Genomic DNA, 27,419 nt, shown 5'->3' with positions numbered 1-27,419 from the left:
GAAATTTATGATCTGGAAAGTCATCTAAGAAGTCTTCACCGGAGAGATTTTCTTCCTGATGATACAATCGATGCAGGAATAACATATCTGAACAGTTGCAATGCTGTGCTTCACTTTTCTGACGTTCCGGAACTTCGGAACATCGTCTTTACCGATCCGCAGTGGCTATACGACGTCATGGCAATTTTTGTTACGCCTCCAGATTGCGTTTCGCTTCGCAATCGGCACATGCACGAGTCCATGCGTACCGTCTGCGAAACGGGCGTCATGGTTTGGTGTCTCGCTAGTCACATTCTCAGAGAGAAGGCGCAAATCAAAGAAGAGGACGTGTCAGTTATTTTGGAAGTGCTTCAACTTTTTGACATTATTTGTCCGGAGTCGTCAGACGAAGAAGTCAAGATAAGGCCTGGAATGGATTTCTTCGTTCCGTGTCTTCTTACTGACTATAAGAAACAACTAGATTCTATTGTCCCTGTGTCTCCGGCCCTGTCATCTCCACCGTCCCTTCTCTTTCGTTCAACTAACGTTCCTATTGTTCCCGAATCGCTGTTTTTCCGCCTGGTTTCTCGATGCGTGAAGCATTTTCGATACACGCACAATTCGCCAATTCTGAAACGGAACCAATGCCTCTTCTTTCTCGAAGATCTACTCAAATTGGAACTTCGCTACGAACAAGACGGTTTCCTAATAGCCATCACTCTAACATCGGTGGCAAAAAAAATGTCGGAACAAAACAAGGCTTACAGCAAGCACTGCCTGAGAATTCGCCAATTCATCACGTCCCAACTAGACGAAGCGAAAAGCCGCGGAATGATAGGACTTGTCCTACAATTGTACGTTCAGTATTCTGAGAAAGACACCCTTGATATTTTGACGGAGAATGACATGATATCTCTCACTGACTATCCTCCGAAGCTAGGACAGTGTTTGACAACGCAATCCGGCAAGCCAATAGATGATTCTGACTTGTTTGGACTCCATCATTGGTACACTAATAGCTCTGCGACTGTTGACGTAGTCGATGAAACAGACAGTGGATCCATCGGAGGTTCTACAATAGAAACGGTTACATGGCCAAATCTAGAAGATGACCGAGCGTTTCTGCTTGTCGCCTCTTGTGTTGCAGAAGCAGGCAGAGGCAAATGGAGAACGCTGGGCTTGCATCTCGAAATGCACAGGGAAGTAAGAGATTCGAAGTTCAATAATTTGAGCGATGATAAGGAAAGAATGCTCATGCTGTTGTACGAATGGAGAGACAAGGAGGGTCAAAAAGCGTTGGCATCAATAATAAGACAGGCCTGCGAGGGTGCTGAAATTCTGCGTGACGTGGAACATCTGCTATTGAAGAAGCAATCAGATCAGCAATCAACTTAGAAAACGTTCACATATCTTTCCGCACTTCTTAGCAATCAACCTAGAAAACGATATTATATGGCGATAGATCTTTCCGCAATTTTTTGTGTCTCTTTGTGACTGCTATTATTGACAGCTAACGGCTATTTACACTGACATCACGTGACCGAAAGCCTAGTGAGCGCACGCTCACTAGCACCCTCTTGTTTCCTCTCGTTTTCGTTTCGAAGACGTCGCTGGAGTCAGAATTGGGGTGACGGCTGCGATCTAGCAGCGAACGAGGACGATACCGCTCAGGTAGGTTTCATCGGTTCACGCAGTCACAGTGAACGTGAAAGTTGTGGCTAATTAGCTATACGTAGTCTGCCTGAGGGTTTTTCCTTTCCATTGGTGAAACGACATTTCTGGTGACATCGGATGGCAATTAAACCACGTTTGAAATTCGACGTAGCTGAGGGGATAGAAGTACAGTTTGCATAAGGTAAATTGGACGCTGGTCATAGTCTATATAATATTTCCATAGTAGTTCTGTCGTCTGGGAAGCCTCAAGACTCTGGCTCAATTGGGGAGTCAGTGATAATTTAACGGCTAAATAGTAGGTAATTTGATGGGTCCTGATGGCGTTGCATGGAAAGACCTGTCTGCGCCGTCATTTACTTGGACTGCCTTTTTGGCATCAGCCGAACTCGCAAAGCTCAAGTGGCTATGACGCCGTGCAGCTTACATTGATCTTTTGCCTCGCAATTTTTCTCTTCACAATAGGCTCCTTCTATGTTATCCTCTCTATCCGGTCTCTTCCTGGTTGGAGTTGATCATACAGAGTCTCTGCTATTCGCCTCAAAAGAATTATGGTCAGGACTTAGGTCCTGAAACCGAAGATGCAATTCATGTAGTATTATTAGTCTCTAACGCGCTTCTAAGCAATGAAGGCTTCAGGAGCTGCTTCACAGTATGCGCTTGTCATCTTCTTTATGAGTCTTCTCGCTGACTTCTCCTATCAATGCCCGTCATCTGCGACCTACCTTTCTGGCAAAACTGTCTCCTCCTTTGCGCGCAGTAAGATGACTGGCCTTTCGTTGAGTTTGGTGCTGCTTGTCACTCCAGACCCACAACGGCAGGCTCTCCTAACGCTTTATATCTAACTTTTGTAGACGTGGACTGTGCACATACGCTATTCTGCGAAAACGAAATCGACACTGCGGCATTGAAAGAGAGAGTAGAAAGAGAAAAGTCCATTCTTCGAAACTTCTACCGTGTCCTGGGAGGTCGAAACTGGAAAAATAGCAAGAATTGGAATTCGGATCTTCCCCTTTGTTGCTGGAAGGGTGTAATTGCTTCGAAAAATGGTTTCGTTATTGGTATCTACCTTTCACACAATCGTTTATCCGGATCTGTGGAAAATTTTACCGGTATTTGGGACCTGCAAGATCTTCAGTTTCTAGACTTGGGGGACAACTTCGGTATTCATGGTTCGCTGAGCCCTTTCTTGCCTAAAAAGGAGCTCCCTCTCATTGTTTTTAAAATGACTTCCACAATGCTTACAGGTCACATTCCCTGGCCTACTTTAGGATTGTACAGAAATCTTACCTACCTTCAACTCAACAATTGCAAATTAAAAGGAAAAAAAATGGAATCCGATGTGGGAAAGTTGAAGTGCTTGAAAGTGTTAAATATTGCAACAAACGACTTGGGCGGCTTTCTAAATCCAAACATAAGCCAGTTACATAATTTGTTTGCCATGGACTTGACTTTGTTGTCGTTTGGAGGACCCATAAGCCAGTTGCTGCCGCTGAGAAACATCAAATATTTGATATTAGAGAGAAACAAATTTGAAGGTCAACTGCCCGAAGACATGCATCTTAAATGGCCGAATCTTGAAGTTCTAGATGTCAGCAAAAACCTTCTTAGTGGAAATATTCCATCAAAACTTCGATTTCCAATCAACACTACTATAATTGATTTGAGTCAAAATCGCTTGGAAGGCGAGTTTCCGTCTTCAGTGCTAAACGCTGCAAATCTAATATCTCTGGATGTTTCTCACAATAGGTTTCATTCCATTTCGGCGAAACCTCTGCACAGTTTTCTTCCAAAAATACAAGTTTTGGATTTTAGCTTCAATCCATTCAAAAACCTTACAGCGCATAGGCTGGGAGAGTTACTCATTGATCCTTTTCGAAATAGGAAACAAAAGTGCCCGATTCTCACATTTGACTTTGCATCAACCGATCTGCAAGGAAATTTATTTGAACTTTTGTGGTCATCACTTGACTATCTTGTTGCATTGAGGCTATCGCATAACAAATTGGTTGGGAGGATTCCACGTCCTCCACATGAACAGTCTTACCTTCAGGTGATCGACCTCAGCTCGAATAATCTTAATGGATCCATACCGGAAGGATTCGAACTTCTTCGATCTCTTAAATTAATGGACCTCCGAGGAAATAAGAATTTACAGATCAAAGACAGAAAAAATCCGATGCCAAGATTTACTACCATCAATTACAATGTCACGACGGAAGGAAGTAAGACGAATTTTCGATGTCCTCAAATTCAAATAAATCAAATTAATGCCAAATCGGAAATTGGTTTACTCTACGTGGATAGCGCTTATTACCACAACGTGCTGTGCCGTTGCAACAGGGAGTATTTTGGCTTTTACGGAAATTGTAGACCGTGTAATTTCAATCATTCCAGATGTCCAGGAGGAACAAATAACAGCGTTATCTACATGAAAAAGAATACATATCCAGTTCCAAGTCCCGAGAACATGACAGATCTCGTTCTCTGCGATTCCGTGTACAAAGACAGTTTTCGCTGCAATCCGACTAACAACTGTACTTGTCACCTCAACGACGACGGAATGACTATGTCGTGTACCAATAGCTGTTTGTGCACTAGCCACGCTTACGGACGGCTCTGCTCTCAGTGTGAACCTCACTATTACCGTGAAGGCCAAAAATGCCATCCGTGTAGCAAAACAAAATTTCAAGGTATTGCCGTTGTACTGTCAATTGTTGGCATCTTCTTTGTGCTATTCTTGACGTGGGCGTCTGAAAAACTTCAAAAATACGGATATCATTTCATCTGCGGAAGAAAGGTGGCAAGATTAGTAAATACGATTTGTTACATTGCTCTATCGCTGGCTATAATTTTGTTTGGAACTTTTCACGTTCTGCCTGTTTGGCTGGTGGAAATCTATTGCACCTTTGTGCTTCTAACAGTTTTTGGACGTCTTAGAGCAATCAAAGCGTTCGCTATGACATTGATTATGTACGTTCAAGTTATGGATTCGCTCAATGTCACAAGTCTTTATGTTGAATGCAAGTACTGCTCGTTTGCTACGGTATTGGATAAAATGAAAGTTTTCAAAGTGACAAGGTGGCTCAAGAACCTAATTAACTTCAATTTCTACGGATTTTCGTGCACGTTTTCACCCCTGTTTTCTCCTCTTGGACGACTACTCTTTCTAGTTGCTGTTCCTTTCGTTGTAAGCGGATTCGAATTACTCCTATTCCTGCTCGATTATCAAGCGGACTGCTTCGCTATACGAAAGAGGCCACTTGCATATAAACTCAAAAAGAAGAAAGAACTTTTTGAATTGGTTAAGAGAAAAGCAAAAGGGCAGCTTCTACTTCTTTTGAATGTTTTCTTCTATCCAATTTCCAACCAGCTTATTAAAATCCTGCTTCCATGTGTTATCAATCCTGGAACAAATGACTACTACATGAAAGCGTATCCCTGGATCGACTGTTCCTCCGCAGAGAACAGAATTCTGTTCATACTTGGCATAATACTTACGGTTGCTAATATAGGCCTCTTTCCAGCCGCAATCTTTTTCTTGCTTAGGAAACGACTACAGCTGGGTTCAAATCGGAGACGACGTCCTTGTCTATCGTATTTGGACTTGCTGATCTGTTGCTACAAAAAACCGTATCAGAAATACATGGCGGTTTTTCTAATGCTTCGTCGCTTAGCACTTGCTGTTATCATTTCTATTTTCCCTCTATCACAGCAAGACGTTCAAGCAATTTTATTCAACCTGTTACTCTTTGGATTTAGTTATTTTATTGCCACTGCAAGACCGTTCATTAGCTATACCAAGTGGAACTTTGAAAGTTGGGTTGACGTCGCGGCGTCATTTACCATCGCAATCACCTTCAACTGCATGACAAATCGTGACAGTGCTCTGACTTCTGAAGTCTCAGAAATATTCGTTTATGCTCTCAACGTTCTTTTCGTGCTTTTTGTCATTGTGGTCACAATTATTCACTTCTTGGTATCAAGAAGAGCAAAGATTTGTCAGAGAAGAAGCAGAATGCAGTACAAAAAACTTTGACGTTTGCACGTTGACTGCTCCCTGATTTCAGGCCGGAGCAGGAGGCTGCTCGACAATTTATTATCTATAGTCTATTAGCTATATGCCGTATGATTTTGTAGAGTAGCAACAGTGGAATCATAGATATCTATAGTAGAATGTCATGTCCTGGTCTGCAATGGCCATTCTTTGCTCAGGACATGTCTTTGAGCTCATTCGTACTGACTATGATATCCGGGCCCTTGTAGACTTCTGTAAGCTGAAATGTCGCACACAACCGACAATGTCGAATTCGCAGCGGATGGAAACGTCGTCTGCAGATCTGTATGTCGTCTAATGGTTATCGACGGAAGAGGAGTTCGCGTAGATAACTCCGTAGACGCTCCAAACGCACGCGCGTTACTTCGTCGTAAAGATGCAGAAGAAGCAGAGGATCTTTCCGGCAACTTGAATGAACGAGATTGTCTTATCGGCAAGCTATTGGCTGATCCGCGTGTGAGTGGATCGCCAGTCATAGTCGAAACCGCAGCCTTGACCCGCGACGATGTTCTCGTGCAAATTTGGAGCTTTTTGCTCACAAGCGACGAGGGTGAGAAATGAAGATTAGATGCTGCTAGAAATTACTTTGTTTTGTAGCTCTAATCTGGTACCTGGGCCTAAGCGATACGATCAGTGGCGACTGGGGCTTGTCCGATGGCACAACTGTTACCTTTAGTGACATCTTCGCAATATATCTTGATATTTTTAGAGATAAACTTCTCACGATAGTGAGTGACTGCCCGTCGTCCGGCCAGTGGGTTGTTGACTGTGGCATGGAATTAGATGACCTTGGCATCAGTCCGTGCGGGCATCATGCCAGAGACAGGGCCATTTTTCGTGTCTACCATTGAAACTAGCAAGAGAATAGTGGTTCGCTAACCGAGGGTTTTCTATTGATTCAAACGGTCAAATGAATTTTCTGGCGACGTCAGATGGCGATCAAACGACGTTAGGGTTTGACTTTACAAAAATTCGATGTTGGAACGGTCCGGACGAAGAGTGCTGCATAGGTGCAACAAGCAAATGGATGCGTCCGTCGCCTGTTAGCCTTGTTCAACACCAAGAGCAGTGGCTGCTCGTAGAACGTTCCGAAGAGGCTGCTTTTTATCTTCAAGTGAAAAACGGATTTTCTGCTGCTGAAGGAATAGTAGTAGAAGTCCTAAAGAAGGACAAGAAGGGATGTAAGCCAAGCCGGTCTTTGTACAGAACATGCCGAGATCATTTTCAGGAGCAGGACTTGTCAAAGCGTTTGCGTAAGAAACGTATAAATTAGACAGGTCTTGTGTTAGTCTGTTTCTATAGCTTTTCTGTCGTCTGGGGTACCTTTTGATTACGAGAAGGCTCTGCTTGGGGGGTCAGTGATTATTCCTCGGCTAAATATTAATTTGATGGGTCCTGATGGCGTTGGAAAGACCTGTCTGCGCCGTCATTTACTCGGACTGCCCTTTTAGCATCAGCCGAGCACGCAAGGAATTGAAGCTCAAGTTGCTATAACGTCAGGAAGAGGTTGGATGGAGGTGAGCGAAGAAGATAAAGAGAGCATTGTGAAGAGAACGATTGCGAGGCAAGTAATCAAAGTAAACTGGGAAGAGTTGAGCCAGGAGGAAAGAATGCGGTCAGTAGTGAGGTACCTTTTATTTGAACGGCCAATGGAAGAAACAGAAGAGCAAAATCCTGTAGTAGCACAGGAAGGGGCTGGGTTGAGTGAGGAAACAGGGATGAGTGAAATAAGAAGCAGCAAAGTTGGCACGGAAGAAAATCCTTACTTGATTACGTTTTACGGTCGTAAATCAATAGCTGCAGCAAAAGATCGCACTGGGCCGAGCACTTTTAATTCAGAATCTAACAAAACGACGTTGAGTTGGTTGTTTGAAGAAAAAATTGGTTTGACTCAAGACATTGCAGACCAAATTAGAGTCTATTGCGAAGACGATGTTACTGCGAGAGAAGAAGTGGAAGAACTTGTTGTAAATATTCGCGATCAAGCGGGACAAGGTAGATTCTTAATGACTCATAGTAGCCTAACAGCATGTCGGTCACCTTTCCAGTCAACCATCAATATCCTTGTTTTTAACGTCTGCAAGCCTCTTGACGAAGAGACCGTCTCTCTGTTTCGACGTGATGCAAAGGGAAAAGGCGAAAGATATGAGTCACATCGCGTGACGTCTACTCCTTTGAGAAATTTCGAACATTGGATCGCGTCCCAATTGATAGCAGAAGAAGGGGGTGACGACGTTGCTGCTTCGGGGCTCGCTCATTTGGGCAAAGTGCTAGATGAACAGCTTTCATACCCCTTGTTTCTCTTTGTTGCCACGCACGGTGATGCGAAAGGCGTCACACCGAAACTTTTGGCGCGTCAAAATCAACTATTGCGACAATTGATTAGAAAGTGCAAGATAGAATCTCACCTTTTGATCCTGGGGAAAATTCAGCCTCGTCAAAATTTTTTGAAAAAAATATCTTCCGCTTTTTCGAGTTTATTTACGTCGGCGCGTTTTCCTGAGGCCGACGCATCAGAGCTAGGCGAAAACAGAGTATACTGCCTTGTTGATAACACGCGGTTGGGTCCAGCCAGCTGCGACCCCACCATCAAAGATATTCGAGAGGAAGGAAAGCGGATGGCAGTAAAATATTGGGCCAGTCAGCCACCGATTCCGCTACTATGGCTTGCTCTGATGCGAATTCTTGCGGCTTTTCACCAACATACCGGTCGCCCGATCATTCGCTTGTCAGAAATTTATGATCTGGAAAGTCATCTAAGAAGTCTTCACCGGGTAGATTTTCTTCCTGATGATACAATCGATGCAGGAATAACCTATCTGAACAGTTGCAATGTCGTGCTTCACTTTTCTGACGTTCCGGAACTTCGTAACATCGTCTTTACCGATCCGCAGTGGCTGTACGACGTCATGGCAATTTTTGTTACGCCTCCAGATTGCGTTTCGCTTCGCAATCGGCACATGCACGAGCCCATGCGTACCGTCTGCGAAACGGGCGTCATGGTTTGGTGTCTCGCTAGTCACATTCTCAGAGAGAAGGCGCAAATCAAAGAAGAGGACGTGCCAGTTATTTTGGAAGTGCTTCAACTTTTTGACATCATTTGTCCGGAGGCGTCAGATGAAGAAGGCATTGTAAGACCGGGAATGGATTTCTTCGTTCCGTGTCTTCTTACTGACTATAAGGAACAACTAGATTCTATTGTCCCCGTATCTCCGGACCTGTCATCTCCACCGTCCCTTCTCTTTTGTCCAACTAGCGTTCCTGTTGTTCCCGAATCTCTGTTCTTCCGTCTCGTTTCTCGATGCGTGAAGCATTTTCGATACACGCACAATTCGCCAGTTCTGAAGCGGAACCGATGCCTCTTCTTTCTCGAAGATCGACTCAAATTGGAACTTCGCTACGAAAAAGATGGTTTCCTAATAGCCGTCACTCTAACGTCGGTGGCAACGAAGTCGTCGGTGCAGAGCGAGGCATACAGCAAGCACTGCGCGCGAATTCGTCAATTCATCGCGACCCAACTAGACGAAGCGAAAAGCCGCGGTATGATAGGACTTTGCCTGAAATTGTGCGTCCAATATTCTGACAAAGACACCGTTGACGATCTGACGAGGGATGACATGATATCTCTCGCTGACTATCCTCCGAAACTAGGCCAGTGTTTGACAACGCAATCTGGCAAGCCAGTAGATGATTCTGACTTGATTGGACTTCGCCGTTGGTACAGCAGAACTTCGACTGTTGACGTAGTTGATGAAACAGACAGTGGATCCACCGGGGGTGCAATGGAAACGGTTACTTGGCCGAATCTAGAAAATGACCGAGCGTTTCTGCTTGTCGCCTCTTGTGTTGCCGAAGCTGGCAGAGGCAAATGGAGAACGGTGGGCTTTTATCTCGGAATGCACAGGGAAGTAAAAGATTCGAAATTCATTTATTTGAGCAATGATAAGGAAAGAATGCTTACGCTGTTGTACGAATGGAGAGATAAGGAGGGTCAAAAAGCGTTGGCATCAATAATAAGACAGGCCTGCGATGGTGCTGAAATTCTGCATGACGTGGAACATCTGCTATTGAAGAAGCAATCAGATCAGAAATCAACCTAGAAAACGATAGTATATGGCGATAGGTCTTTCCGCAATTTTTTTGTGTCTCTTTGTGAGCTATTGACAGCTATTGACGGCTATTTACACTAACATCACGTGACCAAAAGCCAAGTGAGCGCGGTGAGCGCACGCTCATCGCCATCCTTTTGTTTTCTTTCCTTTTTCCTTTCGAAGGCGCCGCTGTAGTCAGAATTGGGGTGATGGCTGCGCGCCGTTTCGGCACCTTAGATTGCGATCTGGCAGCGGACGATACGGACGATGCAGACGAAGTCGAGACGATCGACGGAAAGCGAGCTCGAATGGCGACTTCCATTGTGTTTCGTTCAGCGGCGTCGCTTCGAGCCAATCGAAGCGCCGAAGCGAAGGAGCTTCTGTACAGTTGGCGAATGAAGGAGCGAGTACATAAGTCGAAGGGTAGCGAGGCCCCCTTGTTATCGATCGTCCCTAATGTGGGCCTCCAAACGCCGGCACAGACATTCTGTAATATTTCGAAGTCCATAGAGTGAACGGAGAGAGAGAAAGCTTTTGCTCCGCACGCAGAGGAGCGAGAGATTAGTAGAGATAGATCGCAAAGCCGGCCGGTTGCACTGGGTCGATCATCTACTGACGGCACGTTGGCTCCAGTAGTCGGCACTGGGCTCGGTTTAGTAATTGGCGTCAGTTTCTTTGCCGCCGCCATGTAGAAAACACCGCTGCTAACAACATGAATTCCGCTTTTTTTCAAAGAGATCTTAGAGAGGTGAGATTGAGCGAGCGTCAAGGCATTCTATATGTTGACTCTACCAGCTTCAAAAGCTTCCACGCACGAAGGAATTGCTCCCGTCCTGATTCCATTGACGCATCGACGTTTGCTCAAGCCTACGAGATTAAATCCGTCATCGCGCAATCGCTCGATTGAAGGAAGACTCCATTTTCAACAGGATCAACGGGACTAAAAAGGGACTAAATGCATAGTGATTCTAAAAGCCCGTTCGCACTTAGTCTGTAGCGCGAACGAGCTCTGAAAAAAGGTAATTTTTGATTTATGTACGTTTTTGACAAGGCAAACCCGAGAAGAGATTGTTTGTTTAGGATCGCACGATCGCACGTTCGACTCCTTCGAGTCTCGTCACCAGCGGAACAAAACCTTGATCGTCGCCGTCAATGCGGGTCGAAATGCCTCGAAGTTCCTTCACGTCGCATAGAAAGTGAAAGCGGAACCATGCATCGAATTACAACAATAAACACAGTCTACCCGAGCAGGCTTCTGAGAAACCAAGGCGGATTCTCACTGCCCTACCTTCGCATTCCTTTCCGTAGCGATGAGGCGCGGGACTGTCGGTACTCATTCGGCCACGGTACTGTCTTTGCTGAGCCTCACAGGATATGCCGGGGTCTACCGTGAATCCTTGTAGTTATTGACCCATGCACATCTGGCTTCACTGCGGGGCCAGGAAACAGGTAAATACGAACGAGGCTTCCAACCGCCTTTTTACGAACGATTGGGTTACGTTTGTGAAGAACCCCCCTCCCTGTCTTCTTGGTCACTTTACTGGTGGTTAGATCATGTGAATCACACGCTATCTAAAAAAACACTCGTACACTCTAAGCTACGGCGCAAAGCAAGCGTCTTCAAACCAGGGCTTCAAACTAAGCAGCCGTCAGCTTTACTTTTTGCGGAAGAAAATGGAAGAAACGCAGGCAGGTGTTTTGAAGACAACGACTTGAAATTCAACGTAGTAGTGGTGGCAGTCAGTGTTGAGCTGGCTGCGAATCTTACTCTTGATATTGCTTATGTCATAATGTTTATTAATGCCGTCATTTTTGAAATGGGGAATGTGGAAAGCGCGATGTTTACCGGATCTCTTCTCGCCAAGGTGGATCTTGACCCTGTCGTCGGATGTGCAGCGAAGCCACACACTCATGTGGTGTTTACCGCCTTCAAACATATTCACGAAAAATTCCAACTTTGTATTTTGGCTGCTGACACGAGCTGTGGGCATTGTTCCATAACTAAAACGTCGCTTGCCCCTGGGAATCAAACAGAAAGCGGATCGACCGACTGCCAAAGCAAAAGATAGGATAATGATGGAAATACAATTGAGAAATTCACTCCACCTCGTATGATTGTTCGCTTTTTTCTCTGTTTTTCATTGCCATTGTTAGCCAATGATGAAACGTCTGTGACGTCTAATGGGCTAGGAAAGAAGCAATCTAGGCACACGTCCAAAGAGCATTCATTGCCAGGCGAGGAAGTAAATGGCAATTGATTTGTTTCCTCGGGATTCTCCGGATCTCCGTGGACTAGCTCCCACCCGCTTCCTCCAGTGCACACCGTGTTTTTGAATCCGCAGTCTCCGGACGACGTGTCGTCATCACAACTGTACGAAACGTCCTCGTCCTCTTCGTCGTCGGCACGGCGCATTACGTGACCTTGGTAAGAAGAACACATTACCAGTCATTCGCTTTTAATAATAATTCGCTAATTTGTACTTGCGTTGATTGGGTTGAGGCAATCGACTCCGCCGCACGACGTGCTGCAGCACTTCATTCTGTTAGGACAAGATCCGTCGTGTCGACAATAGAGTCCACAACGGCTCGCTGTTGAGTTGGAAACCTCTGGACATTGGCCACTTCTTGCTAAAATAGAAGAAGCATGGTAAGCAAACAATCTAATCACAGCTTACTTTTGCAAATATTCTTTGGACTCCTTTCAATATTCGTTTCAATCATTCTCATTTCGAATAAACTTCCAGTGGGCACAGTAATTTCCAATTGAATTCTACTCCTGAACGACTTCTCTAGATTGGACGACAATGGAATGCAGACTGGCGTCAAGGTGAGGTTTGAATGGACAGAAGCTTGCAAATGCCGAGATTCACTTGTTCCCACAGTAGCATTATCGCGTAGGTTTAGAAGCCGGGCTATGACCGAGACGTTTCCTTTTCCCTCAGGTATCCGATAGTAGAAAGAGATAGATCGCAAAGCCGGGATTAATTGCATTGTGTCATTTACAGACGACACGTTTGTTCCAGTCATCGGTACTGGACTCGCCGTATTCACCGAGGGTGTGCTCGTTGTATTTTCGGACGGTGATGGCGTAGTACTTTGTTTCTTTGCTGCTGCCATGTAGAAAATTTCACTGCTAACAACATAGGTTCCGTTTTTCAAGGGAAGGACAGGATTCACTCCAATTAGATCTTCTAGAACTTCTAGAGGAAGATTGACGAGGGTCAAGGCATTCTATACATGCTGCAGTGTTGTGACTCTACCTGAAATGTCAGACACTTCGACGCACGAAGGCCTTGCTCCAGTCCATATTCCATTGACACATTGACGTTTGCTCGAGCCTAGTAGTTGAAATCCCTTATTGCAGAAATAGACGACAGAATCGTTTCGTTTTATGAAGGATCCATTCCCAATAGGATCAAGAGGACTGCATACTAAAAACGACACGTATAAATAATAGTCCGTTCGCACTTTTGAGACGTAGCAGTTTGCAGTGCGAACGGGATAAAAGCTTGTTGAATTATTTACGTTTTCGACAAGGCAATCCCGAGAAGAGATTGTTTTCCCAGTTTCCGGTTACAGGATCACACGTTCGAGTCACCTCTCCTAGCGGAACGAAGCCAACGGGGCATGTCAACTTCGCCGTCTCGCCGTCATCTGCTATTCGGAGCGAAATGCGCAGAAGATCTTTCACATCGCATTCTATTTACGAAGGAGAAAGTGAAAATGGAACGAAGAATGCCAAGCAGTGACTCTATACGTACTCGAGCAGGCTTCAGAGATACAAAGTCGGCTTTCGTCCGAGCTACCTACGCATTCCTTTCCGTAAAGACTGGGCGTCGGATTATTGCAGTGACGTTTTCTCTCGCTTTTCCCTTCGCCACACGTTGTAGAGCACGATGTCCATTCAGTCCAGCCTCCCCACTGGCCATCTGAAAGCAAAGTAGCAGTTTTATCTGTCTATATTTTATAAGTTGGCTTGCCCTGGACGCATTCAGGAGCCGTTCCACTCCACTGCTGTTCGCGCGGCATGCAATATCGCTCTTCACTGCCGCCGTGAAGACTATAGCCTTCGCTGCACTTGTAAACTGCCTTTTGGCCACTGCAATAAATTTTGACTTCCGCGTTTAGGACAGGTGGAAGACTAGGACACGCATGTATAGCTAAAGGGAAAAAAAGCGCTCGTTACTCGAGCGGAGTTAATTATTTAGGAATCAACATGCTTGGAGTCGGCGTGATATCATCGCTGTTCACCCCAGCAGCGTATAGGACAAGGAGTAATGCGACGCTCATTCTGCTGTCTTTGTTGAGCTTCACAGGATTTTCCGGGATCTATAGAGGAATCCTTGCCCACGCGCGCTTTGTTTTCGAAAGTCCCGCGATAGATTGCCGACATAGTCTTGGCGTATATAATGGTCTCGGCGTTTCTCTCGCCGATTCCATATTTCAGACGTTGGCTGAAGACGTGCATGCCTGTTTGTGGTTTACAGGAAAGAGAAATTAAAGGCTGCAACTTACTCTGAACATGTCGGAAAATTTTGCAGGTATATGTCTGGCTAACTAGTAAGTACATTAGAAGCCGGATAGCCTAGCATAAGGAGGACACCCTAACTGTTGTGACTCCAAAAACTAATCCTTCCCGATCCGGTCTAATTTCACAAGTGTTTGGACGCGGCATAACACTGTTAAGAATTTTCCTAATATCATGCAGCTATGTGATGACCCTAGATCAACTGCAGCACTCGTGTTTTTGGTATACACTGACTAAAGTACGTAAAAAGAATCGTGTCGTGTTGCGAGTGGTACTGTGTGCCAAAAAACAAAAGTCCCCAAAGTGAAACAAAGAATCTATAGCACGAGTGAAAGTATTGGCGAAGAAAAGTGCCGAAACGCTTTAGCATTCTTCCTCATTCTTCTGCCACTCTCTAAAAGCGTCTTTCCAAGCTGTAAAAGCGGTTTTCCATTCTTCAATAGGGTCCTCAGCCACTGTTTTTAAGACAGTACATGTATAGTCTGATGAGCAGTCTAGTCCTAGTTACCTGGAATCCCATAGGTTACTGAGATTCCGTAGTGATCAGAGAGAGGCACCCCAATAGGCAGTACGGCTTCATAAAGCCTCTAGGCAAAAAGCGTGATAAAACTCAAGTAATAAAGTAAACAAGTTATACCTTTGCGTCCACCACGTTCGATGCATGTTGTGATTGGACATAGACGTGATCGATAAAAACGTTAGCTGACCCGGTACTTTTGAGGCTGTTGTCTAGGCAACTGGTGCACAGTCCCACTCTTGTTTCAGCCGGAGAAACAAATCCTTGATCCAGAACGTTTTGATAGACTTGAGGAAACTCAGCAGCCACCGTATCGCCTATGGCAGGACCGTGGTTAAAGTCTCCCATAAGAAACAACGGTGACTTGGATGAATATCGATTCATTAGCTGTTGTATGTAAGCATTTTGCTGTTCTTCAATGCTGTTGAATTCAACGGGACCAACTACACACAGATATATAGTTCCTAGTGTAAACACAGAGAAACTGACAGTATGGTGCGTCTAGTCGGTCCGCATTTGGTGTAGGCAAATGCGTACAAACGACGGTTCCAAGATTCTCTACCTGGAACACGAAGAAAGGTCAGAGAGAGAGAGACGCATACCACGTTCGCAGCGCACTCACTTCCGCTGATAGATATCCGCGAGCGTAGATATCTATTTCGCCCGTTGCAATATTGTACCCATCAGCCACGGTATTGCTCAAAGGAATTTTGCTCAACAACAGAAGACCATTCGTGGTCGAGTACGAAACGCCGGTATCGACGGCGCAGCTAAGAGGATCGTTGAGGAGTCCTAAAGCGCGTCGTCATTTAATTATGGATTCAATTGCTCGTGTTACCCGTATTGGGACTGCCGAGGACGAGACAGTTCAGGCATCTCTGTCCCATAGCTCGAAGCTCGCTGCGACAATTCTCTTCCAGTAGGGCGCAAAGTATCTGGTCGACTGAATCGTTCGACGGGCATCGCGTCTGCACGCAGACGAGACCCGCCTGCAGGGGGGTCGCGTCGCAAGGCGGCGTCGCGCTCGGATGCGTTTCCAGGCGCACGTGATACGGAAACGCGTCGGACGTCGCGTTCACCACGGCCAGCTGATCAGTTTCGAGCCAGAATTCTTGAAGACAAAGAACGTCCGCCGTCGAATTTGGCAACTACACGGACAAATTTATACTGAAAGACCGATCGTGAAATGAAAAAGCGTTCGGTCTAATCATTAGGGTGACGATCGAGCGCTGGCATACTTCTGAAAGAAGGAAGGGCATGCGCTCTCGCCACAGGGGAACACCTGCAAGGACGCCTGCGTTAAACGTTGTCAGTTCCACAGTGGAGTCACTGGCTGACACGCAAAGGGTGGCGGCGACGAGCGAAAAGAAAGTCAACATGTGGAATGCGGCAACGGAATGCGGAAGACGCGCTGTACGGGTTCTCTTTCCGTCACGTGACGAGACGCCAGCTTAACTGTACCTTTCTGCGAAAGCATAGATGAAAGCGACTTCGCTTTTGCTAGCTCGAAACATGAGAACGGAGTACCTCGACTCTCCGCTCGGAATCGACGCTCCCAAGCCGCGATTCTCGTGGCAACTCGAATGAGAGAGCACGAACTAGGCCTGAGTCAATCCTCGTACGAAATAGCCGTATCCGAAGCAACCTACGAAGAAAAATTCGTACCCAAAGACTCCAATCCAAAATTCAAGTCAAACAATCCGAGACTAGGTATGACGGAGACCCCCACTCAAAATCCGTCCAAATCTACACGTGAGCAGCAACGAAGACAACGTCTGAGTGGAGCTCGTGGGCCACGCGTTCGACACGGCGCTCAACGATTCGAACTGGATATAGAGTCATTCAGGTGTTTTCGGACAGCCTGAATATCGGACAAGCGTACTGAGCCCCTGGTGCAACGAACCCCAACCCCTTTTACCTGCGTTGCAACCTTGCTTGTAGAGAAACAACCACACAAAATTGCAGAGCTGTTCGTTACACGCACGCTACAGGAGGCGTCATTTTGTATTCCCGGACACTGACATATGAATTCGGACAGCATCAGGTAAAGCGGACGGGCCTTCTAGCGGCTATTGCTTTGCACCATTATAGCACTTATTATATACCGTTCGAAAGCGCTTTCCTTGCTCTTTCACGTGGTGCAAACGGTTTTGCTAAAAAAGCAATTTCCTTTGAATTACGAATTTTTGAAAAAAGTCAGTTATTCGCCTATTTTTGAAACTTTTTCTAAGGTCGTAACTCAAAGTTTGCACCATGAAACAATGCCATTGCTTAGTTAAAACATAGAAAAAAGTGATTTTTTATTTTTACGTGACCACTCTTAGGCGGGCGTTTTGAACGGGTTCGATTATCTTAGAAAAGCTTTCCAACCAATACTTCTTGCCTATATAACATTTTTAAAGCCTGTTCCGACCAAATCGAGCTGACTACTAGCTTCGTGGCCGCTTGCTTCGTGCTGCGCTAAACCGTTTCATCGTTGAAAGTCAGAACCACATTCGAAATGAAAGAATCTAGTTTCACGAAAGCAGCGTCGTTATCTTCTCTGCCTATTCGACAATTTTTTGTCCAATTGTTGCTTTCACCACTCGATCGCCCAAAGCCCACGCCAGTTCCATAAAAGCACGCGGCAAACTGTGACGGTCGACACAGGCTTTAAAAGATGTTAAATAGGCAAGAGGTATTGGCTGGAAAGCTTTTCTAAGATAATCGAACCCGTTCAAAACGCCCGCCTAAGAGTGGTCACGTAAAAATAAAAAATCACTTTTTTCTATGTTTTAACTAAGCAATGGCATTGTTTCATGGTGCAAACTTTGAGTTACGACCTTAGAAAAAGTTTCAAAAATAGGCGAATAACTGACTTTTTTCAAAAATTCGTAATCCAAAGGAAATTGCTTTTTTAGCAAAACCGTTTGCACCACGTGAAAGAGCAAGGAAAGCGCTTTCGAACGGTATATAATAAGTGCTATAATGGTGCAAAGCAATAGCCGCTAGAAGGCCCGTCCGCTTTACCTGATGCTGTCCGAATTCATATGTCAGTGTCCGGGAATACAAAATGACGCCTCCTGTAGCGTGCGTGTAACGAACAGCTCTGCAATTTTGTGTGGTTGTTTCTCTACAAGCAAGGTTGCAACGCAGGTAAAAGGGGTTGGGGTTCGTTGCACCAGGGGCTCAGTACGCTTGTCCGATATTCAGGCTGTCCGAAAACACCTGAATGACTCTACATATTACCGATTGGATTGTAAAACGCATCCCATCGTCCTCTTCAAGTACGAGCCGACTTTCTATTGCCTTCTGACTTCACTCAAGCTTTCGTCTACGTCGCCGGTCTCAGATACTATCAGCTCAACCTAAAAACCGACTACTTAAATAAAAACAAGACATGGAGCGGGGTTATTGAGAATCAACATGCATGGAGTCGACGAAAACGAATCGGTGATATCGGTGTTCACTCCAACAACGCATAGGGTAAGGAGTAATACGGTGCTCATTCTGCATGCCGCAGGATATGCCGGGGGTTTTACCGTAGATTCTTGTATTTGTATTTGTATTTGTTGACCCATGCACATCTGGCTTCACTACGGGGCAGGAAGCAGGTAGATACAAACGAGGCTTTCAACCACCTTTTACGAACCACTGGATTGCGTTTGTGAAGAACCCGGGTATTCTTGGTCAATTTGCAGGTGATTAGATAATGTGAATCACGCGCTATCTACAAAACACTCGTGCACTCTCTAAGTTACGGCAAAACAAACGTCTTCAAACTAAGCAATCGCCAGCTTTAGTTATTGCTTGAAGAAAATGGAAGAAACGCAAGCAGGTGTATTGAAAGCAACGACTTGAAATTCAACGTAGTATTCAAGACAGTCAGTGTGAGTGTGAAACTGTCTGTCAATCTTACCCTTGATATCGCTTATGTTATAAACCTTTTGAATGCCGGTATTTTTGAAGTGCGGGATGTGGTAAGCGCGATGTCCAAAGGAGGATCTCTTCTCGCCAAGGTGAATCTTGACACTGTCGTCGGATGTGCAGCGAAGCCACACACTCATGTGATGTTTACCGCCTTCCAACATATTCACAAAAAACTCCAGCTTCGTGTTTTTGCTGCTGACACGCTCTGTGGGCATCGTTCCCCAAATAAAACGACGAAACCTGTTCCCGGGAATCAAGCAGAAAGCTGATCTAGCGACTGCAAAAGCAAAAGATAGGGTAATGATGGAAATAGAATTGAGACTTTTACCCCACCTGTTACTGGCATATTTCGTCGCTTTCTTCTCTTTACCTCCGACGAAACGACTGTGTCGTCGTCTGAGTTGGGAAAGAGGCAGCCTAGACACACGTCCAAAGAACATTCATTGCCAGGTGAGGAAGTAAATGGCAATTGATTTGTTTCCTCGGGATTCTTCGGATCTCCGTGGACTAGCTCCCACGCCGTTCCTCCAGTGCACACCAAGTTTTTGAATCCGCAGTCTCCGGACGACGTGTCGTTCATACAACTGAACGAAACGTCCTCGTTGTCGTTCTCGGCACGGCGCATTACGTGACCTTGGTAAAAAGAACACTTCACCAGTTATTCATTTTTATTAATTACCTAATTTGTACTTGCGTTGATTGGGTTGAGGCAATCGACTCCACACGACGTGCTGCAGCATTTCATTTTGCCAGGACAAGATCCGTCGTGTCGACAATGGAGTCCACAACGGTTCGTTGTTGAGTTGGAAATCTCCGGACATTGGCCACTTTTTGCTGGGAATAGAATATGGTTGCGGCAAAGCAAGCGATCCAACTACTACTAGGTACTCACTTTTGCAAATATCAGTCTGACTCGTTTCAATTGATCTCATTTCGAATAAACTTCCAGTAGGTACAGTAATGTCCAACTGAATTCTACTCCTGAAAGACTCCTCTAGATTGGACAACAATTGAATGCAGACTGGCGTCAAGGTAAGATTTGAGTGGACAGAAGCTTGTAAATGCAGTACACTTGTGTTCACAATAGCATTATCGCGTAGGTTTAGAAGCCGTGCTATGACCGAGACGTTTCCTTTTCCGTCAGGTATGCGATAGTAGAAAGAGATAGATCGCATAGCCGGTTGGATCACGGATTCTGGAATAATCCGTGCTCGGGCTGATGGGATTGTGTTATTTACTGGCGACACGTTGGCTCCAGTAGTCGGCACTGGACTCGGTGTAGTAATTGTTGTCAGTGGGATTGTGTTATTTACTAGCGACACGTTGGCTCCAGTAGTCGGCACCGGACTCGGTGTAGTAATTGTTGTCAGTTCCTTCGCCGATGCCATGTAGAAAACGTGGCTGCTTACATTATGTCTTCCGCTTTTCAGAGGAATGACAGGATGCACTCCGAATAGATCTTCTAGAGAGGTAATTAGATCTAACGAGCGTCAAGGCATTCTATATGTTGATTCTACCAGCTTCGAAAGCTTCGATATCCTCGCACGAAGGCATTGCTCCGGTCCATATTCCATTGACGCATCGACGTTCGCTCGAGCCGACGAGGTTGAATCCGTCATCGCAGAAGTAGATGACGGAGTCGCCAGCGCTCGATTGAAGGACGACTCCATTCTCAATAGGATCGACGGGACCGCATACTAAGGTATCAAATAAATAGTGATTCTAAACCCCCGTTCGCACTCGTACGTTTTCGACAAGGCAAACCCGAGAAGAGATTGTTTGTCCAGTTTCTGGTTTCAGGATCACACGTTCGAGTCTCGTCTCCTAGGGGAGCAAAACCTTTGGGGCAAGTGAACGTCGCCGCCAAGCCGTCATCTGCTAAGAGGGTCGAAATTCCTTGAAGTTCCTTCACGTCGCAGACTGTTTATACAAAGGTGAAAGTGAAACCAGACCGATCGATCGTATTATAAGTTAGCTTGCATTCAGGGACGCATTCAGGAGCCGTTCCACTCCACTCACGGTCTTGCGATCGGCACCGTCGAACTTCACTGCCGCCTTGAAGAACATAGCCCTTGTTACATATATAAAGGGCCTTTTGGCCTCTGCAAAAAAGTTGAACTTCCCCGTTTGGGACATGTGGAAGACTGGGACACGCATCTAAAGCGAAAAAAGCTCTCGTTACTGGCGAGAGCGGCGTTACTAAAGAATCGACATGCCTGTTGATTCTGTTACGCATGATGCGTTGGCGATGTCGCTGTTCATCCCAACAACAACGCATAGGGCAAGCAGTAATACGGCGCTCATTCTGCCACGCGGGGCTGTCTTTGTTGAGCCTCACAGCTAGGATATGCTGGGTTCTATCGTGAATCCTTAGATTTATTGACATTAGGCCAGCCCCAACATATGGCTTGCTTCTGCTTGCTTCCCGTTATTTACCACTGCCGCTTTGATCTCTCCGCATTCGCGCGCGTGTGCACTAAGTCCCGGCGTGCGATCGAGCCTCGTGGAGTTTCTCTCGCGTTTCTCTCGCCGATTCTACTAGTATGTTACGGACGTAACAGGCAAAAGGGGCGGACGAGCTACGATGATTTAAAGGTAGGCGTAAATACGAACGGGGCCCTCAATTTCGGGAACCACCTCTTTTATTGACCTCCCTGCGCAGGTGACTTCAGATATTCGACGAAAAGTATACTCGTTTGCGTTTGCAACGACTTCGGCTTTCCTTGGGATTCCCAACGGAACGCTTTCATCGTTTTGCCGGAAAGTCCCATCATCATGCGTTTCTATCCCCGCGCATTCGAAATCTACATATTTGCCTGGGTGCTCGTATTCGAGTAGAAAGCTGTTCAGCGAGAAACTGAAATCGAGGTCGCTTCTCCGATTCTTCTCTCCAGCATTTCTCGTATCTAGATATATAATTATATGCACACGGAATAAAGAAATTGTTTTTTTTAGATACCAAAGGTGTACAGTTTATCTGTGCAGTATTCGGACTTTTCTAAACGAGGTTCCTTTATGAGTTCGCCGAGAAGAGTCGAAGTTGGGACTGCCCTGTACGGAAATGCTCCTGTACGTATTAATTTGCACATGAGTGCTCGCTCTGATTTACTCACCCAAAGTGCAAATTTCCCCCATAGTCACGCCAAACGACCACGTAAGCAATCCTCATCAATGGAACAGATCTGCTACAGTAGAAGTATCGTCGACTTACAGTAACACGTCAGTGAGTTTGGTAAACTCGTGATTTTAGATGGCTTCGATTGCCATCCGGAGGATTGGAAGAATATTGTAGATTCCGTCGGAATAGATAGCTCTTGTCAGGCCAAAGTCAGAGACATTTAGAATCTTATGACTGGCCAGGTCACGAACGAAGTCTTTAGCCGCAAGATATTCCTTACAGAGATCCTATAAGATTAGGTAGGCAACGCAGTTTTCATTTACCAATTCCTGACGCAATCTGCCACGAAAAAGACAGAAAATCCTTCTGACTCATATAATGGTAATCTTTCGATGTAGAAAAAGGTAAATGTATGAATTGTCAATGATTTATGGTGGATCTTCTTTTTTCTTGAATTATTTCTTTTGATGGAACTGACCCAGCTGGAAGATCATTTGGAGAGTCAAAGGTAACCATAATGATATAAATTGTCAACTGTAAAGTTTGTTGTCTCATACACGTAGCCCAACTCTTTTTACTGTGTTGATTGTTATAAGTGGAAAACTCAGAAAGAAGCAACTTTTATGCATACACAGTATAGTTTTTTGTAGCGTAGTTAGTAATTTGCATGGTGCACCTTTGCATCGCGTGTCGTCGTTTCTCTCTCGCTGGATGGCGGAGTCTCGTACGCCGTAACAGACAGCGCTACGAAAGCGGACATGCCGGGGACAAGTAAAGCAGCAGGTAGCTACGTCAGAAGCTGTGTTTTTGTTGTTAACGTGCGTCTTTTAGGAGTGGGGTCCTGAGCATGACCCTGTGACCAAAAACTGCTCCTCAACCGGGGTCCTGAGCATGACCCCGTCATCAAAAACTGCTCGTACAGAAGGGGAGGGACGGTTCATTTATTTAATAAATTTAAAAAAATTAACAGTGTCCCGTCGCGTTTCATGCACAGGCAGTTTTGACGGGGTCATGCCCAGGACCCCTGCCAGGCAGTTTTTGATGACGGGGTCTTGCCCAGGACCCCGGCGGAGCAGTTTTTGATGAAGGGGTCATGCTCAGGACCCAACTCCTAAAAAGACACACTTAGCGCTAAATGGGAGGCAATGAAATCGTCTTACCGGATAATTATATCCTGAGAGATTTGGATTGTGGTGAGACTGCACTGCAGTCCCTGAAGCTGATGTGTGCCTGCTACCGTCCTTTGTACTGTAGACGCATGCAGGCACGTTTTTCATTTAGGCATCATTCTCCGACAGAGACTACCAATAAAGGAGAGTAGCCTCTATTCAAAGATGCACGCCATAGTGTGGGCAGTTTCTCCTCGTTCCCAGGAGAGGTGGCCGTTTAGACGATATTGCCTCATACCACAAGAGGCATACAATGGCCTTTTAGGGGTTTGCCACTTATAATTAAGTTACCAACTCCGTGGTCTCTTGGACCAACCCGTCCTTGCCGAGGACGTTGGGACCACGGTCAACCTCTTCATCCACATCTCCTTCGATGAAAACCTTGAGAAAAACGTCAATCCGTTACAGTGTAGGACCCGAACGACGCACCCAAACCTGATAGAGTGCACGGATCGACCTCTGTCTGCGAGACAACGTTTTCGGCGTTCCCAGTCCTTTCTTCCGGTTCCTCGGGCGTTAGCGCAACTGGAACTCGCACTCGGCGGCAGGACACAGCTAGAAAGCACCTGCAGCGCCGAGCAAAAGTCCTGTACTTACCGCGAAGGCCGGAGCTCGAGCGAAGTTCGACGACTTCTAAAGCACGCTAGCAGGCAGCAAAGTTAAATAACAGGGTTAAATAAATTCGGATTGATTACCATATGCCGAACTCTCTTTAGCAACTGAGAGGCGTCTTCATTCTGTCAAAAGATATTAATAAAGATTAAAATGTTCATACTAGAAAAGTGCACAAAGTAACCTAAGGGAGTCCGTTTCAGATTGGCTGCCATGCAGCATTTTCGTTTTCAACCTGCACACAAAAGCCGATCCATGATCGTGGGTGGCGTGGCGAGACTGATGATGGATAGATGTGAAATCGGGCCAATCAGATTCCGGTTCCACGAAGATCCGGGTGAAGTTGCACACGCGCGTTTTCTTCAGTCGCAAAATGATCCGTGCCTTTGCCATAGCTTCTGCCTTTGCTTTGGTCGCTATTGCTACTCAAATAGATGATTCGCGGCCGGAGCCGTGCAGTTGTCGAGACACCGCTTTAGTTTGCTCGCTACCAGTTACGTTCGAAATGTCCACGAGGAGCGGCCGACTTTTGATCCAAGAGTACGTTGAACAACCTATTGGGGAACAGAATTCGCGCACCGCAAACTTTAGAGCACCAGGTAAAGGCGCGAACGCAACTTGCCTAAATCGCAATCTGTGGAAGAACGTGCCAACGCCTAAGGTCGAAGTACTTCAGAAAAGGTAGCGTATATATCGAAGGCTGACTATACGGCACGCATTTGATAAATCATTGCTTAGCTGGAACGATGCTGCGTGCACACTGTCATCAAAAGCATTTGCTGTCCAGCAGGGATTCGCTGAGAAGTACATATTATTGTACACACAATGAAAATCCCATTATCTATACCTTTAGCGATTTATTCTCGACTCCTTGCTTTACTAGCAGGTACTGCATCGTATACAGTATTAAAGAAATTTTAGCTTTATATAGACACTCCAGCCTACCGCAAAAGAAGGAAGACTTTGATATCAACTATGTCGACTATTTGTGTGCTTTTTTCTCGAGGTTAATTTTGCTTCACAAATATAGATCTATTTCCTTAGGAAATCTACGGAAGAAAAACGGCTGAAGCGGTACACAATTGACGTGCAATCGCTTACCAATAGCAAGTCACTTGATTTGGGGTAAGAGGCGAGGTGCATGGCCTGATGCGACTGGGATAGTGTGTTCGCCCGGTATAGGAGAACATCCGGACTGTGCAACTGTGAAAGTGAAGTACTGCGTCGCTGGCTTCGAAAGGAAATACCTACGACTAAAACGGCTTGCAAAGTGGAGGGAAGCGACGGCTTTGCCTTGCTAACAATCCAAGGTGCGTGAATAGACTAACTGCAGCATTCTTACTTGTTTTGATATAGGATCTTGTCCGAATGGCCTTCTGGAGCATAATGGATACTGCTACGGCTCGTCCAACTGGACGAGATTTACTTACGACGTCGTTAGAGGATTTTTAGTCGTGTACGGAAGCGGCTTTTCTGCCAATCTTCGCTACGCGGCAAACCTGACTTGGCCAAATGGGACATCCTTCTTGACTTCGGCTACGTCATCTTCACTCGTCAACGTCACATTTGCTCTGAAAAATTATACAAAAAACCATCGTTTTGAAGCTGAAAAGACTGCAGTTATTTCAATACGATCGCCAATTGCTGTCGTACCGTTTGAGGGTGAACGCGGCAACGATTCTATCGTTCTTGCAAGCAAACATCCAGGATGCGTCAGGTACCACTTGCTGACTGACGTTCGGAGAAAAGTGTCGAACATGTTTCGCTCAGAAGATCTTTGCGACGCTGAACAATCAGGATCCGGAGGATCCGGAGACGGTTACTATTCTTCGCAGTGGCTATCTAGTCCGAATTTTTCTCCGAATTCATGGCATCGCTTCGATGATACTCTTGGAGGTCGAATGCCGGAATCGTGTCCTCCATCGGGCAGCTGTGGAACGTTTGCCCCAGGTTGGCTTCGCGGAAGCCATCCTCAAAAAGTCGGCGAAGAAGAAAATAAAACAGTGTGTTTCAACTATGCCGATAAATATTTCTACGATTGTTGCTGCTGTCAAAGAACGTTCGTACAGACGGTGAACTGTGGAACGTTCTACGTTTACAACCTTCCAACCGTTCCCGCCTGCCCCTACGCGTATTGCGCAGATGCTTAGACAAATAACGCTCTTTTAACACTTTTGCAAGCATTTAGTCACGCGTTCGTTTACGTTATGTGCTGTCCACTCATTGTGCCTATACATAGTCATTTGCTACGTAAGTGTAAAGACACGTGCAAGTGCGTGCTGGGGTACATTGAATCAATCGTAATGCCGGAGTCCGAGCTTTGAGGGTTAGGGATTAGAAATGTAACCACGGGGCTGAGTGAATCTGCCGTGTCTCTCATCAATCAAACAAAATATTACTACGATTCCTCGCGCAAAAAAATAGTGCTAAACCTCTTCCTCAATAAAATCGATTCTCGCGGGTGCGCGTGCAGAACGAAGGCGTGCGCGCGCGCGCCCTCCGTTCGTTTCCTATGACACGGTGCACAACCATTGCCTCGATTCGGCTTTTCGCCGTATAAAACGATTGCACAGTTTCGTTAATTCCATCGCTAGATCTACAAACTGCTTCGTCGCCTGCTCGAATCCTTCGTCGTCGCTCGTCCAAAGCGGCGACCCGCGTTTCTGATGAAAATTCGTCACGAAGTGAACGTCCGACAGCTTGAGATTTAGGTGATCGAATTCGGCCAAAATTAGATCGACTCGATTTCGCTTCTCGACGTCGACGTTAACGCCTTTCGTCTTGGCGTTAGCAAACATGAGATCGAGACACGTAACGACGACAATCGGTTCATAACCTAAACGACTAAGTGTTGGAACGAACGTTTGGGATCCTAGGCAACTGCGTAACGATGGCCCTAAGTTTAGGCGGTGGGTCTACGATTTTCCGAAATCGAAAACGTGCACAAGGGCTTCAAAACGTATATGATGAATTCCAGAATTGCGTTTCTTACCTAGATTCGTACAGTCTTCGAAGACGCGTTTGAAAAACGGCAGACTCTCGCCGGCGAGAAACGGCTCGAGCGAACCGTCGAACACGAAAACGATTGCGTGCGGAATGACGGCGAGACTGCGCTGCCAGAAGAATCGTTGCGACCACCAATAGGACGTGAACATCGAATGCCGATCGATGGACAAATCGTCGCGAAAGTATCCCTTCAACGACTGCACGTGTATCGTCTCTTCGCGCCCGTCAAAAGTCTGAAAAAATATGACGTCATAAAAACGGAAAATGCTAATTAGATCGTCCTTACCTGATCGCCTCTCGTGTCTTGAAGGACGATCGTTCCGGCGTCGTTCAGTCGCGTTTCGATCCACTTGAGCGTGCCGTGTTCGTCGCTGTTCGGCATATCGAGAGGCTGATGATGTAACACTCGATCGACGCGTTCTGGGAAGGTAGGAGTCGCGTTGACGGCTCGAAAGAGGCTACCGATCAACGACGACTTTCCAGAGCCGACAGGACCGAAAAAGACAACGTCTGCGGTGAAAGAGTCGGATAGAGTGCTGAGTTTTCGGATTTCTTACTTGCAGAAGGGACGAGACTGATTGTCTCGCCTGTTACCGGGTCCTCTCGCCTGCTGTTTCCTACTGGCGGCTTGTACGACCGTATCGCCGATCGCCGCTGCTGGAGAAGTGCAACAACACTCCCTGGTATCGAGTTTGTAGCCATTTTTGCGGGCCTACCGCGCGCGTGGCTCGACCAAAATGACGTAAGTCCTGAATTCCCGGT

At 46.0% G+C, this 27,419-nt stretch overlaps 7 protein-coding genes and 3 long non-coding RNA genes across 16 annotated transcripts; 5 read left to right on the top strand and 5 right to left on the bottom strand.

The window, feature by feature from the left end:
- The first annotated feature begins 1,578 nt into the window (after positions 1 to 1,578).
- Positions 1,579 to 5,799, top strand: LOC136184143 (putative leucine-rich repeat-containing protein DDB_G0281931). Of its 3 annotated transcripts, XM_065970990.1 has the most exons (5): positions 1,579 to 1,650; positions 1,716 to 1,834; positions 1,880 to 2,204; positions 2,256 to 2,409; positions 2,505 to 5,799. In XM_065970990.1, exons 4-5 carry the CDS (start codon positions 2,277 to 2,279, stop codon positions 5,687 to 5,689), a joined length of 3,318 nt encoding a protein of 1,105 aa, XP_065827062.1. In that variant the 5' UTR covers positions 1,579 to 1,650; positions 1,716 to 1,834; positions 1,880 to 2,204; positions 2,256 to 2,276; the 3' UTR covers positions 5,690 to 5,799. The 3 variants fall into 3 exon arrangements, with proteins under 3 accessions (XP_065827062.1, XP_065827060.1, XP_065827061.1); XM_065970988.1 differs by having other exon boundaries at positions 1,880 to 2,409; XM_065970989.1 differs by having other exon boundaries at positions 1,877 to 2,409.
- Positions 5,800 to 5,926: 127 nt separating this feature from the next.
- On the top strand, positions 5,927 to 9,958 carry LOC136200319 (uncharacterized). The gene is made up of 4 exons (XM_065990697.1): positions 5,927 to 5,992; positions 6,036 to 6,257; positions 6,305 to 6,960; positions 7,010 to 9,958. The coding sequence occupies exon 4, from the start codon at positions 7,219 to 7,221 to the stop codon at positions 9,805 to 9,807; it is 2,589 nt and encodes an 862-aa protein (XP_065846769.1). The 5' UTR covers positions 5,927 to 5,992; positions 6,036 to 6,257; positions 6,305 to 6,960; positions 7,010 to 7,218; the 3' UTR covers positions 9,808 to 9,958.
- A 1,361-nt stretch (positions 9,959 to 11,319) lies between these two features.
- LOC136200320 (uncharacterized) lies at positions 11,320 to 14,101 on the bottom strand. Its single transcript, XM_065990698.1, has 9 exons — positions 14,019 to 14,101; positions 13,779 to 13,958; positions 13,560 to 13,727; positions 13,324 to 13,497; positions 13,059 to 13,229; positions 12,474 to 12,998; positions 12,280 to 12,426; positions 11,905 to 12,219; positions 11,320 to 11,848 (listed from the first exon to the last, which is right to left on the bottom strand). The coding sequence occupies exons 1-9, from the start codon at positions 14,086 to 14,088 to the stop codon at positions 11,454 to 11,456; spliced, it is 2,145 nt and encodes a 714-aa protein (XP_065846770.1). The 5' UTR covers positions 14,089 to 14,101; the 3' UTR covers positions 11,320 to 11,453.
- A 423-nt stretch (positions 14,102 to 14,524) lies between these two features.
- Positions 14,525 to 16,256, bottom strand: LOC136184131 (uncharacterized). The gene is made up of 7 exons (XM_065970978.1): positions 16,082 to 16,256; positions 15,682 to 15,991; positions 15,466 to 15,635; positions 15,333 to 15,405; positions 14,964 to 15,286; positions 14,835 to 14,913; positions 14,525 to 14,781 (listed from the first exon to the last, which is right to left on the bottom strand). Exons 1-7 carry the CDS (start codon positions 16,220 to 16,222, stop codon positions 14,690 to 14,692), a joined length of 1,188 nt encoding a protein of 395 aa, XP_065827050.1. The 5' UTR covers positions 16,223 to 16,256; the 3' UTR covers positions 14,525 to 14,689.
- Positions 16,257 to 17,874: 1,618 nt separating this feature from the next.
- Positions 17,875 to 21,044, top strand: LOC136184134 (uncharacterized). Of its 2 annotated transcripts, XR_010669307.1 has the most exons (10): positions 17,875 to 17,978; positions 18,036 to 18,109; positions 18,175 to 18,523; positions 18,580 to 19,202; positions 19,264 to 19,636; positions 19,702 to 19,784; positions 19,853 to 20,222; positions 20,273 to 20,454; positions 20,511 to 20,686; positions 20,739 to 21,044. It is a non-coding gene; the product is annotated as an uncharacterized lncRNA (long non-coding RNA). The 2 variants fall into 2 exon arrangements; XR_010669306.1 differs by having other exon boundaries at positions 18,036 to 18,523.
- Positions 18,487 to 21,185, bottom strand: LOC136184129 (uncharacterized). Of its 2 annotated transcripts, none has more exons than XM_065970974.1 (8): positions 20,969 to 21,185; positions 20,733 to 20,909; positions 20,499 to 20,672; positions 20,270 to 20,449; positions 19,645 to 20,214; positions 19,443 to 19,586; positions 19,086 to 19,385; positions 18,487 to 19,029 (listed from the first exon to the last, which is right to left on the bottom strand). In XM_065970974.1, exons 1-8 carry the CDS (start codon positions 21,054 to 21,056, stop codon positions 18,626 to 18,628), a joined length of 2,037 nt encoding a protein of 678 aa, XP_065827046.1. In that variant the 5' UTR covers positions 21,057 to 21,185; the 3' UTR covers positions 18,487 to 18,625. The 2 variants fall into 2 exon arrangements, with proteins under 2 accessions (XP_065827046.1, XP_065827047.1); XM_065970975.1 differs by having other exon boundaries at positions 19,645 to 20,211.
- Positions 21,186 to 21,187: 2 nt separating this feature from the next.
- On the top strand, positions 21,188 to 22,829 carry LOC136184133 (uncharacterized). Of its 2 annotated transcripts, XR_010669305.1 has the most exons (5): positions 21,189 to 21,347; positions 21,415 to 21,654; positions 21,708 to 21,821; positions 21,890 to 22,378; positions 22,434 to 22,829. It is a non-coding gene; the product is annotated as an uncharacterized lncRNA (long non-coding RNA). The 2 variants fall into 2 exon arrangements; XR_010669304.1 differs by having other exon boundaries at positions 21,188 to 21,347; positions 21,708 to 22,378.
- A 143-nt stretch (positions 22,830 to 22,972) lies between these two features.
- Positions 22,973 to 24,541, bottom strand: LOC136184135 (uncharacterized). Its single transcript, XR_010669308.1, has 4 exons — positions 23,836 to 24,541; positions 23,735 to 23,776; positions 23,475 to 23,682; positions 22,973 to 23,420 (listed from the first exon to the last, which is right to left on the bottom strand). It is a non-coding gene; the product is annotated as an uncharacterized lncRNA (long non-coding RNA).
- LOC136184130 (uncharacterized) lies at positions 23,989 to 25,916 on the top strand. 2 transcript variants are annotated; one of them, XM_065970977.1, is made up of 8 exons: positions 23,989 to 24,191; positions 24,243 to 24,332; positions 24,390 to 24,455; positions 24,505 to 24,537; positions 24,592 to 24,639; positions 24,696 to 24,776; positions 24,834 to 24,961; positions 25,008 to 25,916. In XM_065970977.1, exons 1-8 carry the CDS (start codon positions 24,025 to 24,027, stop codon positions 25,799 to 25,801), a joined length of 1,407 nt encoding a protein of 468 aa, XP_065827049.1. In that variant the 5' UTR covers positions 23,989 to 24,024; the 3' UTR covers positions 25,802 to 25,916. The 2 variants fall into 2 exon arrangements, with proteins under 2 accessions (XP_065827049.1, XP_065827048.1); XM_065970976.1 differs by having other exon boundaries at positions 24,583 to 24,639.
- A 118-nt stretch (positions 25,917 to 26,034) lies between these two features.
- LOC136184132 (interferon-induced protein 44-like) lies at positions 26,035 to 27,378 on the bottom strand. Its single transcript, XM_065970979.1, has 4 exons — positions 27,215 to 27,378; positions 26,944 to 27,167; positions 26,644 to 26,890; positions 26,035 to 26,487 (listed from the first exon to the last, which is right to left on the bottom strand). The coding sequence occupies exons 1-4, from the start codon at positions 27,357 to 27,359 to the stop codon at positions 26,162 to 26,164; spliced, it is 942 nt and encodes a 313-aa protein (XP_065827051.1). The 5' UTR covers positions 27,360 to 27,378; the 3' UTR covers positions 26,035 to 26,161.
- Positions 27,379 to 27,419: the final 41 nt, after the last annotated feature.

This window comes from Oscarella lobularis, chromosome 2 (genome assembly GCF_947507565.1).
Source record: "Oscarella lobularis chromosome 2, ooOscLobu1.1, whole genome shotgun sequence".
In the NCBI taxonomy this organism is placed as follows: Eukaryota; Metazoa; Porifera; class Homoscleromorpha; order Homosclerophorida; family Oscarellidae; genus Oscarella; species Oscarella lobularis.
The sequence above is the reverse complement of the archived record's forward strand: the minus strand, read 5'-3'. Positions and strand labels throughout refer to the sequence as shown.